We start from the raw sequence: 16,975 nt of genomic DNA, 5'->3' as shown, positions 1-16,975 counted from the left end.
TGAGCACCTGCTATGGAACATGAGCAGAAATTCAGTAGCTGAGGAAAAAGGTAGGAAGGACATTCCAGGAAGATGGGAAGGAAGAAACCGATGCTTGAAAGAGCAGGGTGCTTTTAGGCAAGTGTCGATGGGGCTGAGGGCTGGAGGCTGGGCAGAGATTGGACCTGGAGGCCTGAAGGCAATGTAGGAGGCCCAGCAATCCAGGTAGACATAAGAGAGACTGAGTTAAGACATGAATATAGAAATAGTGAAGAAGGGACAGAGTCCAGAAATGTCTAGGGGCTAAGTGGCTTGGAGACTGATTTGTTATACAGGGCGAGGGACAGGGAGGGATCTAGGGTGGCTCCCAGGTTTCTGGCTTGAGTAGCAGGGTGAGTGGAATGCTGAGAGGGAATGTAGGAGAAGGAGGGCTTCTAAAATGAGGGTGAAGGCCGGGCATGGTGGCTCACACCTGTAATCCTAGCACTTTGGGAGGCTGAAGTGGATGGATCACTTGAGATCAGGAGTTCGAGACCAGCCTGGCTAACATGGTGAAACCCCATCTCTACTAAAAACAGAAAAATTAGCCGGACATGGTGGCGGGTGCCTTGATCTCAGCTACTCAGGAGGCTGAGGCAAGAGAATCGCTTGAAGCTGGGAGGTAGAGGTTGCAGTGAGCTGAGATAGTGCCACTGCACTCCAGCCTGGGCAATACAGCAAGACACTTGTCTTAAAAAATAATAATAAAATAAAATAAGGGTGAGGGTGGGAGAGCAAAGGAGGCAAGCTCTCTCGCTAATTATGAGGAGCCCGTGGGTGGAGAGAGGTCTGGCTATAGCAAGAGGGCTGGGAGACATCTGCAGACAGGTGGTGGTAGAAGCCATGGAGGGGCTGAGCCCTGAGAAGCACCAACACTCTCAGGTTGAGCGAGACATCCCAGGGGCTGGAGGAAGCCAGGACAGCATGGCTGTCATGGGTGCCACTTTTTAAGGCACTGGGTCAGCAGGTCGAAGGCTCCAGAGAGTCAGCTAAGAAAGGAAAAGCATCCTGTAGATTTGGCAATTAGGCAGCCCCCAATGACACTTTGCCAAAAGCAATTCCAAAAGAGTATTGGAGGAAGAAGTCAAGAAATGTAGAGGCTTATTTTTGTTTTGCCTATTGTTTATTTGTAGTAGAGATGGGGTCTCGCTCTGTTGCTCAGGCTGGAGTGCAGTGGTGTGACAGAGGCTTAAAGATGCTAATCTTTTCATATCCTTCGCCCACTTTTTGGTGGGGTTGTTTGTTTTTTTCTTGTAAATTTGTTTGAGTTCTTTGTAGATTCTGGATATTAGTCCTTTGTCAGATGAGTAGATTGCAAAAATTTTCTCCCGTTCTTTAGGTTGCCTATTCACTCTGATGGTAGTTTCTTTTGCTGTGCTGAAGCTCTTTAGTTTAATTAGATCCCATTTGTCAATTTTGGCTTTTGTTGCCATTGCTTTTGGTGTTTTAGACATGAAGTCCTTGCCCATGCCTATGTCCTGAATGGTATTGCCTAGGTTTTCTTCTAGGGTTTTTATGGTTTTAGGTCTAACATTTAAGTCTTTAATCCATCCTAAATGATGAGTTAATGGGTGCAGCACACCAACATGGCACATGTATACATATGTAACAAACCTGCACGTTGTGCACATGTACCCTAGAACTTAAAGTATAATAAAAAAAAATGACCAGATGATTGATGCAGAAAAAAAAAGATGCTTATCTTTGGCTGGACTTTGAAAAGAAATGGACTAACCTCTGCTGTCTTCTGGTACGTACATTGCCTCAAGGGCTGAGAAAAGCTGATAGGACAGAGAAGAAATAGTGAAACATCTCCCTGTTTACTACATGCAAACCTACAGTCAGCATTATAAGATGCCAGGTTGGCTTCTTTCAATTTGGCCTACAGCCCTAAAAAATAAGTGTGTCTTGAAGGCACAAACCTTAAAGCTGTGAATGGAGACTTTGAAAAGTATCTAGTTTAGCCCAGAAATGGAAGTAGCAGAATGCTATTGACCTAGTTGTACCCCAAACACTGAAGTCTCATTAATACCTAAAAAGCCTGAGCCAGCTTTTTCTTTCTGTGTTTACCTTCATACCAATTACATAATAAAGTCATTATGGAGCACAGCGTAGCTTGGTTTGAGGCTTGTGTGAGTTGTGGCTGTCAGCCCCGGCATATATTCCTTAAAATCCTTAAAGAAGACAAGTGATTTATAGAATACTTCCCATTGCCTGCCATATATCATAAATGGCATTTAAAAGGACAATCTCAATTAGGTTCACAAACTCTTTATTGGAGGGAGTTAGCATTTCTCGAATTTGTTGGGATGGTTAAAATTAAGGAAAGGATAGCTTTCTGTTGCCATGGAGATTAATGTGTCAGTAACAAGCCATACTGACGGGTGCCTGTTGCTCAAGCTGGCACAGACCCTCGTTCCCTCATCATCTCTGGATACCATGGGAAATCTTCAGTATTTTGGAGTCCTTGAGGTCTGTTTGTGAATAAATGCTACCTGTGAGTGCCATGTGGTGGATGGTGAGTCTATAACAGTTGCAAATCCTTTGTCTGACAATGTCACCAACACTTCTCACTTCTGAAAACCTCAGCTAAGCAAAAATATGGGCACAGCACACAAGAGGCAAGACAAACAAAATCTGAAATGTCACTTGTTAAAAGTGTTCTGAGATTTTGTTAATTTATATCTATTGAAAAACAGAACTCTATGCCACTGCATGCACAAAACCCCCAAAGGACCAGAAGTAATACAATGTCTATGGCATGGGCTCAGGAATTTATTATTATCATCGATCCTCTCTTCCAACCGTGCTCTTCACTTAATAGAATTACGGTACAACAGACCCCAAATCCTCTTGCTGTGGGGATAATACGTAGGAATTAAGAGCAGAGCTCTGGAATTAGATTGGGTTTGACACTCACTTCCAGAACTTCCTAAATGTGTGACCGGGGAAGGTTAGACTTGCCAATCCTTCAGGATCCCTGTAAAAGAGGGATAACAGTAGTCTCTGCTTTCTAGAGCTGTGTGAGGATTAAATGAAACTAGGTGAATTTATGTCTAGCATGTAAACACTCAACCAGTGATCACTTCAATAACTGTCGAGACAAGCTGGTGGAGGAAGGGAGAGGGAATGGGTTCTTCTCATCTTGTTGTTTGGGTGGAAGAAAGAGTCTTGGGTTCTAAATCTGGAGACTTTGGTATTAGTTCTGCCACAAACTGGCTGTATGACTCAGGGTAAGTTAACTTCCTTAGAGCCTGTTCCTTCATATCTCAAACAAGATAAAAGCCAACACGGGCCAGGTGTGTGTGTTGCAATGCATGTAATTAATTTTTTTCTTCATTTACACACAGAGAAGCTGAAACTCAGGGAGGTTAAATTCTTGCCCCAAGGCACAAGACAAGTTCATGGCAGGCCAGTACTCATCCAGACACCTGGCTCCCAAAGCCAGGTTTGGGGCCAGCAAACTTGGCCATTCACATCTATGTTCAACATCACAGACCCGGTCTCAGCATATTTGTGGAAAAATAAAGGAGACACAGGAAAAACAGAGGAAGGAGATTCGAGTCCACGATGCCATTAAGTCAGGGGCTGAGTTCCTTCTGTGGGAGGGAGTTCCAGCTCTGAGCAGACTCCTCCTAAAAGTGGGGCTTTTCCTGCTTCACCCAAGGGCAGGCTGGAGATTTCTATGCATCTGAGATTGGGCCCAGACAATGACAATGTCAATGTCAGGAGACTCCCCCATGAAGGTCAGTGGATACAAAGGATTTCTAAACTGATAATGTCGGTCAGTAGAAAACGTGATTCTATTTGCTTAATGGTTACACACACCCTTTCAGGTGCACAGGTTAGCAAACATCAGGGTCCTCTAGTAAGAGTCTATTCTGGGGCTGGGTGCGGTGGCTCACGCCTGTAATCCCAGCACTTTGAGAGGCTAAGGCAGGTGGATCATTTGAGGCCAGGAGTTGGAGACCAGCCTGGCCAACGTGGTGAAACCTTATCTCCACAAAAAATACAAAAATTATCTGGGCATGGTGGTGCATGCCTGTAATCCCAGCTACTTGGAGGCTGAGGCAGGAGAATTGCTTGAACCTGAGAGGCAGAAGTTGCAGTGAGCCGAGATTGCACCACTGCACTCTAGCCTGGGCAACAGAATGAGACTCTGTCTGAGGACTAAGCTCTGATTTTTTTTTTTTTAAATCTTGCCCAAATTCCTATCTAAGGGGTCTGAGGAATCATGCCCTACAAGCCACAAATTCTAATTAGATGGGTTTTAGTTAACCCTGTATATAGTGACTTTCCAATCTGACTCTGGCATAACAAGGAAGAAAATCAAAATGTTTTATCCCAAAATATATTTTCTTGCCATATCTTGAAATTGCCCTGCAAAGTCTCTTGTGGGAAAAATCCATATTCTATAGAGAATCTCCTCTCCCCTTTGTTTTCCTTCCTTCCTTCCTTTCTGGTTCCAGGAGATAATCAACTAAGAGCCAGGGACCGTTCTAATTCCAATAAGAAACATTTTACAACCTGCTGTCTCTGAAGTCTGCTATCTGAGAGCTTCCTTTGCGCAGTAAAACTTGGTCTCCACAATCCTTTATCTCAACCCAAACATTTCTTTTCTGTTGATCCCAGGTCTTCAGATAAACTCAACCAATTGTCAACCAGAAAATGTTTAAATTTACCTATACCCTGGAAGCCCCTGCTTTGTTGCCCCGCCTTTCTGAATCAAACCAATATATTTCTTAAATCTATTTGATTGATGTCTCTTGCCTCCTAAAATATATAAAAGCAAGCTGTACCCCAATCACCTTGGGCACATGTTCTCAGGACCTCCTGAGGGCTGTATCACAGGCCATGGTCACTCATATTTGGCTCAGAATAAATCTCTAAAAATATTTTACAGAGTTTGACTCTTTTCGTCAACACATCTCAAAAAAAAAAAAAAAAAAAAGGAAGCTACTCTGAGTGGCTTTGGGTTTTTAGCTCTGTGGATGAGTGAGGGTGTCAAAAAGCAAAACTGACAAAAGGAGAAATGACACCGGGATAGCTGGTAAACAGCGCTTTAAAGCTACCTGGAGCCTTCAGGTCATGGGCACTCTCAGCCTTTGCTGAGCTGGTCATGTTGTCGTGGAGCTGACAAAAAAAAAAAAAAAGTAGGGGGGAGAGAGAGGAGCAAAAGGGCTGGCAGTGCCCAAGTGTAGTTCAAGAGAAATGATTTTCAAGTTCAAAGTGCTCCCAGCTTTCTTCATCTGTAGAGCGCTCATTACATCACAGAGTAAACGATGACAAAATAGCTAAGCTCTGATTCGATCAGCTTTCTGTACTTCCTGTAAATTTCCTGCAGGGTCTTGTCCTCTTCATTCGTCTCATATCTGTTTGTATAAATTCTCGCCTGTGCCAACAGAGAAATACATCCACATATGAGCATGCACACACACACACACACACACACACACACACACGGTGACTACACTTTTCAGGGCTTGACAGCAACTTAAATGATCTATACATACAGTTGTTGAATCAGGAAAATATGTTGGCAGAATCAGAAAAAGACCAAACCCAACTACTAGAAAAGAGAGCTCCAGATTCCCTTCTTTGAAACTGCTGATTTTCAATGAACAGATGATTGTCCCCCACTGCCTTATTCTGCCCTTCGTTCCAGAGCAGAAGCACCACTGCTGGATGCCCCCACTCTACACCGTGGAACCAGCCTGGGGAACTCTTACCTTGAATACACGCAGGGCACACTGCCGTTCTTTCTGACTCTTCAGGATCCGCTCCACAAAACTAACATCAAGGAAAGCCCAGATTTTGAAGTAAAACAACTTCCTGCAGGATATGATGAGGAGGTGCAGCTCCTCGTCGAGTGACTCATGGTTGTTGTTGAATTCACAAGTTAATTTCTGGAAGAGCACCAAAAGGGAAGATGTGTGTGAGCAGAGATGCTGAGCCTGGCTGAGTTGTTCTGTAACATTTCCATGACCTGGCTCTGGGCCTGATAGCCATGACGACTTGGGGGCTTTTAATTTTAATTTTTAATTTTTGTGGTACATAGGTACATATATTTATGGGGTATATGGGATATTTTGATGTAGGCATACAATGTGTAATAATCACAATGGGGTAAATAGAGTATCCATGACTTCAAGCATTTATCCTTTGTGTTACAAACAATCCAATTATACTCTTTTAGTTTTTTAAAAATGTACAATTAAATGATGATTGACTATAGACACCCTGTCGTGCTATCAAATACTAGATCTTGTTCATTCTTTCTAACTTTTTTTGTACCCATTAGCCATCCCCACTTCCCTCTGCACCCCCTACTACCCTTCCCAGCCTCTGGTAACCATCCTTCTACTCTCTATCTCCATGAGTTGAATTGTTTTAATTTTTAGCTCCCACAAATAAGTGAGAACATGCAAAGTTTGTCCTTTGGTGCCTAGCATATTTCACTTAACATAACAACCTCAGTTGCATCTATGTTATTGCAAACAACAGAATCTCATTCTTTTTTGTGACTGAATAGTACTCCATTGTGTACATGTACCACATTTTCTTTATCCATTGATGGACACTTAGGTTGCTTCCAAATATTGGCTATTGTGAATAGTGCTGCAATAAACATGAGAGTGCAGACATCTCTTTGATATATTGACTTTCTTTCTTTGGGGTATACACCTAGCAGTGGGATTGCTGGATCATATGTAAGCTCTATTTTTAGTTTTTTGAGGAACCTCCAAACTGTTCTCTACAGTGGCTGTACTACTTTAAATTCCCACCAACTGTGTATGAGAATTTCCTTTTCTCTACATCCTTTCCAGCATTTGCTATTGCCTGTCTTTTGAATAAAAATCGTTTTAACTGGGGTGAGATAATATCTCATTGTGGTTTTGATTTGCGTTTCTCTGATGATCAGTGATGTTGAGCACCTTTTAATATACCTATTTTGCCATTTATATGTCTTCTTTTGAGAAATATCTGTTCAGGTCCTTTGCCTATTTTTTAACTGGATTACTATTTTTTTTTCCTATAGAGTTGTTTGAGCTCTGTATATTCTGTTTATTTATTAATCCCTTGTGATATGGGTAGCTTGCAGATATTTTCTCCCATTCTTCCTGTGGGTTGTCTCTACACTTTGTTGATTGTTTCCTTCATTGCGCAGAAACTTTTTAACTTGATGTGATCCCATTTGTCTATGTTTGCTTAGATTGCCTGTGCTTGTGGGGTATTGCTCAAGAAATCTTTGCCCAGTTCAATGCCCTGGAGAGTTTCCCCAATGTTTTCTTGTAGCAGTTTCATAGTTTGAGGTCTTAGATTGAAATCTTTAGTCCAGTTTGATTTGATTTTCATATATGGCAAGAGATAGTGGTCTAGTTTCATTCTTCTGCATGTGGCTATCCAGTTTTCCTAGCACCATTTACTGAAGAGGAGATCGTCCTTTTCCCAATGTATGTTTTTGGCATCTTTGTCAAACATGAGTTCACTACAGATGAATGAATTGGTTTCTGGGTTCTCTATTCTGTTCCATTGGTCTTTATGGGATTAATAAATAACCAGAATATATAAGGGGCTTAAAATCTGTTTTTATGTCAGTCTCATGCTGTTTTAGTGACTATAGCTCTGTAATATAATTTGAAGTCAGGTAATGTAGTTTCTACAGTTTTGTTCTTTTTGGTCAGGACAGCTTTAGCTATTCTGCATCTTTTGTGGTTCCATATATATATATATATATATATATATATATATATATACACACACACATATATATACACACACACACATATATATAAATTTAAGATTCTTTGTTCTATTTCTGTGAAGAATGTCATTGGTATTTGGATAGGATTGCACTGAATCTGTAGATGGCTTTCGATAGTATAAACATTTTGACAACATTGATTCTTCCAACTCATGAACATAGAATATCTTTCCATTTTTTGTGTCCTTTTCAATTTCTTGCATCAATATTTTATAATTTTCATTGTAGAGATCTTTCATTCCTTCGGTTAATTCCTAGGTATTTAATTTTATTTGTAGCTATTATAAACAGGATTACTTTCTTGATTTCTTTTTCAGATTGTTCACTGTTGGCATATAGAAATGCTACTGATTTTTATATGTTGATTTTGTATCCTGCAACTTTACTGAATTTGTTTAGCTGATAGTTTTGTTTTTGTTTTTGTTTTTGGTGGAGTCTTTAGGTTTTTCCAAATATAAGATGATATCATCTTCAAACAAGAATTATTTGACTTCATTTTCTATTTGGGTGCCCTTTATTTCTCTCATCTGATTGCTCTAGCTAGGACTTCCAGTACTATGTTGAATGGCAGTGGTAACAGTGGCATCCTTGTTCTGTTCTGGATCTTAAAGAAAAGGCTTTCAGTTTTTCCCCATTCAATATGATACTAGTTGTGGGTCTGTCATATATGGCTTTTATTGTATTGAGGTATGCTCCTTCTATACCCAGTTTTTTGAGAGTTTTAATCATGAAGGAATGTTGAATTTTATCAAATGCTTTTACAGCATTAATTAAAATAATCATATGCTTTTTGTTCTTCATTCTGTTGTTATGAGGTGTCACACTGATTTATTTGCATATTTTGAACCATTCTTGCATCCCTGGGATAAATCCCACTTGGTCAGGATGAATGATCTTTGTAATGTGTTGTCGAATTTGGTTTGCCAGTAATTTGTTGAGGAATTTTCCATCAATGTTTATTAGGAATATTCACCTATAGTTTTCTTGTTTTTGATGTGTCTTTATCTGGCTTTGGTATCAGGGTAATACCAGCCTTGTAGAATGAGTTTAGAATTATTCCCTCTGCTTCTATTTTTCTGGAATGGTTTGAGTAGGATTGGTATTAGTTCTTCTGTAAATGTTTGATAAAATTGATAAAATTCAGCAGTACAGCCATCAGCTCAAGGGCTTTTCTTTGCTTGGGGACTTTTTATTACAGCTTCTATCTTGTTACTTGTCAATGGTCTGTTCAGGTTCTGGATTTCTTCATGGTTCAATCTTGGTAGTTTGTACGTGTCTAGGAATTTATCCATGTCTTCTGGGTTTTCCAACTTATTGGCATATAGTTGCTCGTTATAGGCTCTAATTATCCTTTGGATTTCTCTGGTATTGGTTGTAATGTCTCCTTTTTCATCTCTTGATTTTATTTATTTGGGTCTTCTCTCATTTTTTCTTATTTTTGCTAATGGTTTGTTAATTTTGTTTATTTTTCAAAAAGCTTTTATTTCATTGATCTTTTGCATTATTTGTTTCACTTTCACTCATTTCTGCTCCAATCTTTATTATTTCTTCTCTTCTACCAATTATGGGATTGGTTTGCTCTTGGTTTTTTCAGTCCTTTAAAGTGTGTCATTAGAATGTTTATTTGAAGTTTTTCTTCTTTTTTGATGTAGGCGCTTATAGCTATAAACTTCCCTCTTAGTATTGCTCACTGTATCCCACAGGTTTTGGTAGCTGTGTCTGCATATTGTTTGTTTCAAAAATATTTCAATTTCCTTCTTAATCTCTTCATGACCAACTGGTCATTCAGGAGCATATTGTTTAATTTCCATGTGTTCATATAATTTCCAAAGTTTCTCGTTATTAATTTCTAGTTTTATTCTGTTGTGGTCAGAGAAGATGCTTGCTATAATTTCAATTTTTTGACTGTCTTAAGACTTTTTTGTGACCTAACATATGGCCTATTCTTGTGAATGATCCATGTGCTAAAGAGAAGAGTGTGTATTCTTCAGCCATTGGATGAAATTTTCTGTAAATATCCTTTAGGCCCTTTTGGTCTATAATGCAGATTAAGTCGGCTGTTTCTTTGTTGATTTTGTGTCTTGAAGATCTACCCAATACAGAAAGGGGGGTGTTGAAGTCTCTAGCTGTTATTATATAGGGGTCTATCTCTCTCTTTAGCTCTAATAATATTTGCTTTATATGTCTGGGTGCTCTGGTGTTGACTGCATATATACTTACAATTGTTATATCCTCTTGCTGAATTGACTCTTTTATTATTATATAATGACTCTGTCTCTTTTTATAGGTTTTATCTTGAAATCTATTTTGTCTGATATAAGTATAGCTACTCCTCCTCTTTTTTGGTTTCCATAGGCATTAAATATCATTTCCCATCTCTTTATTTTCAGTCTATGTGTGTCTTTATAGGTGAAATGTGTTACTTGTAGGCAGCAGATAATTGAATCTTTCTTTTTAATCTGTTCAGCCACCTATGTCTTTTGATTGGAGGGTTTAGTCCATTTGTATTCAATGTTATTACTAAGTAGGGACTTACTCGGGACATTTCATTATTTGTTTTCTGGTTTTTTGCGGTCTTCTCTTCCTTCTTTTCTTCCTTCCTGTGTTCCTTTTAGGGAAGGTGATTTTCTCTGGAGGTATGTTTCATGTCTTGCTTTTTATTTTATCTGTTGTATGTTTTTAGATTTGAGGTTATCATGAAGCTTGCAAACAATATCTTGTAACTCATTATTTTAAACTGATGACAACTTAACACTATTGCATAAACAAACTAATAAACAGAAAAACTAAAACTAATAAAAACTTTTTACCTTAACTTTGTCTCCCTACTGTTTAACTTTTTGTTATTTCTATTTGTATCTTACTGTACTGTCTATGTCTTGAAAAGTTGTTGTTGTTATTATTTTCGATCGGCTTATATGTTTGTCTTTCTACATAAGATATGAGTAGTTTACTCACACAATTCCAGTGTTACAATATTCTGTGTTTTTCTATGTACTTACTATTACCAGTAAGTAATAGTAAGTATACGTCTTGTACCTTCAGATGATTTCTTATTGCTCATTAATGCCTTTTTCTTTCAGATTGAAGAACTCCCTTTAGCATTTCTTGTAGGACAGGTCTGGTGTTAATGGAATTTGGGGACTTTTTAGATAAGGGACATTGGACATGTAGTTCTTAGAGGAAGAGATTTGAGAATGATGGTGATCTCATCCAAGGTTGCAAAACTTGGAATTTGGAGGCAGTGTACTTGGAGTATACAAGGTGCTCGTCCCAGCCCTGCAGTGGACTGGCTGGGTGACTGTGGGCTGGTCATTGAACCTCAAGTTCTTCTGCAGCACACAAGGATCATGATGATGTCTGCCGTACCCCACCTTTGGTTTATGTGGGTACCTAATGAGGTATTAGCACCTTGGAGTCCATCCATGTTTGTAGAGATACATAAACCTGTTAATATCAGTTGTCACAACCACTGTGAGGTCCTTGGAAAGACAAAATGATCCTGATCTTACAGGTGAGAAAGCTACTAGATTAGGGAACAGCCCAGAAACTCTGAGCTCTTCGGTTGTGTAAATCAAATTTGACTTTTTGTCTGGCCTGGTCCTCCCCATTCTATCTCCCCAATTACCAGGCACTGGCACTGCTATAACCAGACAGATCCCCCACTGAGATCTGACCGTAGGAGCCACAGGGTCTCCTGCATGCTGCTGTGACCTGGTGGAAAAGTAGGAAGAGGCAGCCCAGCCGCTATTCACCTGCAAGGCACCTCCTGGCTCAGGCTTCATAGCTCTGAGTGGGGACTTAGGGGCTTTCCCCGGCTGACAGCTAACCAGATAATTCCTTGTGTCTGTACCACATGTAGGAAGTGAGTAGCAGCTTCTGTTGCCTACTGTGGTCTTGGGAGGAGGGCAGGAGGCTTAGTTGGTGGTATTTCCTAGAACTTCAATTTGAGATTGAGTGAACATTTGGGAGCCCAGCCAAGAGCAGGCAGCAGTGGGCTTTCTTCCGGGGAAGCCAGTCACCTGAACAGCAGTCACTCCTCACAAGTCCTACCTACCTGCAGAGTGTGCCGGAAGGTGGGCAGGAGATCTATCAGAGTGGGTCTCATTGAATAGTCTGGATCACTGAAATAGCAGCTTCTCAGACTGATGCTCCTGATCGGGATCTCCTGCAAGAGGATTCGGGCCAAGCGTTCGTACTTCATGATCCGTTCAAAGAAAAAGTTCACCTTCAGATTGGTGGCCTGCCTGGCCAGCTTGGCCCAGGACATACCCCAGATGACCTGTCCGTGGGGGTCATGAACGTGGCATTTGATGTTGATGGTCCGGAGGGTGCTGGCATTCTCACACAAGTTCTCAAGCAGCTCGTCGGAGATACAGTTGTAGTTGAGGTTCAGGGACACAAGATTGTGGAATGTGGACATGGTCTTTTTGAACTGGGGGCTGTTGTAGACAGCAAGGTGATGGCTGAAATAGTCCTCGATGTTGAGCTCTGAGATCACATTCTCATTCCTCACGTAGCTGAGGGAGTCGAGAATTTGGCAGCCTTGCTCCACGGTCAGCCTGGCCCCTTTTAGGTTGAGATAATCCAGGCGTTTGCCCATCTTCTTTAAGAAGAAACTCAAGCTGCTGATGAATGAGCTCCTGATGCTGTTCCTCCATACCAGGCGGTCCAGCTCCAGGTATTGGATGGAAAGAGATTTCAGACGGTTGTTGCTCTTACTCAGACAAGACAGGAGGCCCCGCATGGTGACCTGGAACTTCTTGGTCAAGACAGCATTGTAAGGATTCATGAATTTGACCTCCAGGTGCTCCAGATAACGACCAAACTTCTTAACATACCAAACAGCTGACTCAACTTCAGATGCATGTACCCTGGAAGGTCTCCCGCTGAAGGTGATGGTTCTGTACCGCCAGAGCTCAGCAGAATACATCATCTGGTTCCACTTTCTGCAGACAAGAGCAGCCCTGGACCTGTCCCTGTCTCCTAGCCACCAGAAAACACGGCACAGACACAAATCGGGCAGAAAGGCCCAGCAGCTCTGGTCTTGGGGCTGGATCAGTTCACTTTCTTCGTCCATCCAGGAACCGGGATGTACAGTGCAGCTGTGCGTTAGGCAGGGCTTCCAAAAATGAGGAAAGGAAAGCAATCACTTGCTTTCTGTGGGGAATAAAAAGGAAGAGCCATTACCTGTCAAACAGAGATTAAACTCAAATGAACCAGCTTTCCCTGTGGTCCCAAGTGCATTAGGCACTGTGCCAGGTGTGGGTGGTTCAATGATACATTCATGACACAGTCCACACCTGCAAGGATTTCACAGTCTATCCAGGGATACAGACCAGTACTCAATTATAACCCTGTGAGAGAGCAGGAAGGTTCAGGCGGACTCATAGTGTGGGGTAGCACACATGCAGGGTGACTTACTCTGTTTGACTAAATACAGTGGTTGGAAGTAGAGAGGGCTGCTCAGAGGAGGCGACGTCTGAGTTGGGTTTTGAAGGGTGAGTAGGATTTGCAAGGCAGATCAGGTGGGCCTAGTGGTAGTGGTGGAGGAACTGATGCATTCTGGGCAGAGGGAACAATACGTGCAAAGCCACAGAACTGTGAATGTATGTGATGTGTTCCCATTCAGGGAACTAAAAATGGTTTGGTCACCTGGCACTTAACTTGTTAAGTGGGCTGGAAATGGAGGAACTGGATCACGTGGGAGCAGTGGGAAGTGCTGGACCAAGGGGTCCTGCGTGATGTGATAAAGATTATGTCCTAGAGGCCAGAGAGTCCCACTTCCCCTTTCCCCAAGATTCTGGAATTCTGACATGGCCTGTCCCCTTCCTGTATCTAGCTACATTGCTGACAGTTGTGTAAAATTCAAGAGGTGTAACAGCAGAACAGGGTGGAAAACCCCAGCTGAGGTCACAGAGAGCCATGAAGGTTGATGGGTCAAATGTCTGGAAGCCACGTGGTGAGTTTTGAGGTGTGGAAAGGACACTCCTGGGGGACAGAGGAAGGATGGTCAAGAGCAGAGTCCAGGCATTGTGGTGGGAATGGGGATGTGTTTGCAAGTTCTTTAGAAGACACGATTTGGTAACTGTTGAAGGAAGAGGTGGGGAAGGCTGGAAATTTTCTGACCCAACTAGAGAGTCCCAGCAGAGATCTGAGCGAAGGCCTGCTTCATCCATAGATATTTTATAGCCATCTGCTAAACTTTTTACAGTTTTTTGCTTTCAAAGTTTCATTTGCCTAAAAACTCTCCTCATGTTGTTTGCCCCTCCCAAACCCCCATTGTTCAAAGTTCAAGCCCTACCACTCCTTAAAGCTCTCACTGACTACTTTACCAGATAAACCCAAGATTATTGATCATGGCTCATAAAATCGTGGTGCTGGAAAGAGACCTGAGAATTGATTTCTTTTCAGATGAACACTGAAGGCCAGAGAGGTGAAGGGACTCACCTATAGTCTCACAGCAAGTTAGTATCAGGCCCCAGACTGGAACTTGGGCTTTTTGACTCTTTCTTCTGTACTTTTTTTTCCTGTCCCCACCTCTTGGGCCACAAGGGTGTAGGGGCAAGTGAATCACATTTCCCAATTCAGGACTGACATTATTTGTCTGTGCAAGACCCCTCTCTAGTTTTATTTATTCATGTGTTCCATTTTAACCCTCTGTCCCATTCTATTGCCCCCACCATAGGCAACTGTTCAAGTGTGTTTGATGTGTGTCTTTTTGTCTGTATGTGTGCTTGCCAAATGTGTACTTACTGTTTGTCGGACTTATTCCTGTGGCTCTGTGTACATTTCACCCATTGCGTCTAGCAGCTGAATAGAACCCATGGCAGGTATCCTGCCTGTCTCCCATCCTCTTTCCTTTGATGGACCCCAAGTCTCCTCCAGCTCCCACCAACACCACAGTGGCAGTGAGCATCCTCAAGTAAGCACAGCTGTGGGCCTCCCTAGGGACCTTCTCCAGGCTTTGTCCTCACTACCCCATCACTTTCTCTCACCACCCACTCACTGATTTGGCCCCTGTCTCCAGCTGGCCTTCCCACCTCCACATCCGAACAGACTTCCATAAAGGATATAACAGCAGCCCGCCCTGCCCATGACATGGCGCCCTAGTGGTTCCCAGCATGGCTGTGTCCATATTTAGCTTGCCTCCTTCTGCTACCTGTTGCCAGTGCCCCTCTTTGTATAATCTGTGTCCTTGCCTTTCTCTCCCAAGGGACCCACACACCCCTTGACATCCTCCTTCTGCTTTTGAGAAGGTACTTAAACATTTAACAAATGAAGAAATAGGTCTCTTCAATCACTTGCAAACTGCCCAAGGCTAGGGATCTCCACAGCACTCACCACCAAGCAAAGCTCCTAAAAGGTGCTGCAGAAGAGATTAAACCAATTTAAAAGCTCCATGAAGCAAAGACTTGGAATCAACCCAAATGCCCATCAATGATTGACAGGATTAAGAAAATGTGGCACATATACATCATGAAATACTATGCAGCCATAAAAAAGAATGAGTTCATGTCCTTTGCAGGACATGTTAGTTTGTCTCAGCAAACTAACGCAGGAACAGAAAATCAAACACCGCATGTTCTCACTCATAAGTGGGAGTTGAACAATGAGAACACATGGACACAGGGAGAGGAACATCACACAATGGGGCCTGTCGGAGGGTGGCGGGCAAGGGGAGGGAGAGCATTAGGACAAATACCTAATGCATGTGGGGCTTAAAACCTAGATGACAGGTTGATGGGTGCAGCAAACCACCATGGCACATGTATACCTATGTAACAAACCTGCACGTTCTGCACATGTATCCCAGAACTTAAAGTATAATAAAATAAATAAATAAATAGAAGCTCCATGAAACCTTTTGGCCTAGCAAGGTTGTAGGTCAGGAAAAGTCATCAGACACTGGTGCTGTAAGGGTGGGGTTGGAAGAATATGTGTGTCTGGAAGAGTTGCTGCAAGGAGACTCCAAATTCTATTTAATGACTGGGAGCCTCCCCTTACCCCCCGAGACCCCATCAGAGGCAGTGTAGCTTAGTGGGCTGGATCCTAGCTATGCCCATTACAGTCGGATGACCTTAGGCAAGTCAATTTCTTTGTGTGTGAATCCTCACATCTGTATATGGGGTAATAATAGTGCCTTTCTCTTAGTGTTGGGAGGATTAAGTGAGCTGATACCTGGAAAGCACCGGGAACAGTGAGTGCCTGCCACATAGTAAACGCTATACAAGAGCTGGCTGCCATTAATAAGAAAGTTGGTGCCGAGGTACTTCTGCAACGTCCCGCCAAGGAAGATAGTAATACAAACACATCCATTTCACAAATACGGAAACGGAGGTGTTGGAAGGTGAATAAAGTTTCCCAGGGAGAACGTGTAGTAAGTGGGGAGATAGGATTCGAACCCAGGGTTGGTCCACCACATCACAAAGCTGCCAACCAGGGAGGGAAATCTAAAGATGTCCTACCCACCGCGGGAGGGGAGTTGGCCTGGCAACTCCTGCAGCCAAAGATGCTTCCCAGAGGGGGTGATGAGAGCAGCCCGCCTCCCCGCCGCGGGCCTCGGGGCATCCCACCGCCACCCCAGCCTGCTCCGGCCCGCGTTCTCCCGTTACCCGTTCGCTGAACCCCGCTCGGGCTGCAGGGACTGGAGCGCGCCTACCTGCTCCGCCCGCGCAGCTGTTGCTCCGACGCCAACTCCATGGGCGCCCCGGGTCTGCCTGCGCCTTGCTCTGGCCCAAGCTAAATGCCAAGCTCCGGCCGCCTTTGTGACGCGCTGCCGCCTGCAAGGCTCTGTTCCTGCCCCCGGGTCGCAGAGCCCCAAACCTGCAGTTGCCGGGTCAGTGGATCCCATGTACAGAGGGCGAGACGGGGCCCTGGCCAGGCGCTGGGAGGCGGGAGGCTCGGCCGGCGCTCCGGGTGAGGACGGCACGCCCCCGCCCTTGCTTCTGCGCACAGGGAAGACATTCGGCCTCGAACTTGGGGCTCAAAACGGTTCAGTTCGCTGCCTTTCCCATCCTGACCCAGCCCCGGGTTTTTTTCGAAGCCGCCGCTGGATAGGTTGCATTACTAGGCTTCCCCCAGCCACTCTCCCTGCCCAAAGGCTTCAGAAGCCGCCCCTCTCCCCTTCACCTGGCCCTTATCCACTGTCCCAGCCTCATTTCTTTCTCCCTCCCTGAACGTCTTCTGCTC

At 43.2% G+C, this 16,975-nt stretch overlaps 1 protein-coding gene across 1 annotated transcript; it reads right to left on the bottom strand.

Annotated features, from left to right (window-relative positions):
• Positions 1-1,142: 1,142 nt before the first annotated feature.
• Positions 1,143-16,951, bottom strand: FBXO39 (F-box protein 39). Its single transcript, XM_003810131.5, has 4 exons — positions 16,446-16,951; positions 11,841-12,943; positions 5,748-5,924; positions 1,143-5,410 (listed from the first exon to the last, which is right to left on the bottom strand). Exons 2-4 carry the CDS (start codon positions 12,861-12,863, stop codon positions 5,282-5,284), a joined length of 1,329 nt encoding a protein of 442 aa, XP_003810179.1. The 5' UTR covers positions 12,864-12,943; positions 16,446-16,951; the 3' UTR covers positions 1,143-5,281.
• Positions 16,952-16,975: the final 24 nt, after the last annotated feature.

Source organism: Pan paniscus, chromosome 19 (assembly GCF_029289425.2).
Source record: "Pan paniscus chromosome 19, NHGRI_mPanPan1-v2.0_pri, whole genome shotgun sequence".
NCBI lineage: Eukaryota > Metazoa > Chordata > Mammalia > Primates > Hominidae > Pan > Pan paniscus.
The sequence above is the reverse complement of the archived record's forward strand: the minus strand, read 5'-3'. Positions and strand labels throughout refer to the sequence as shown.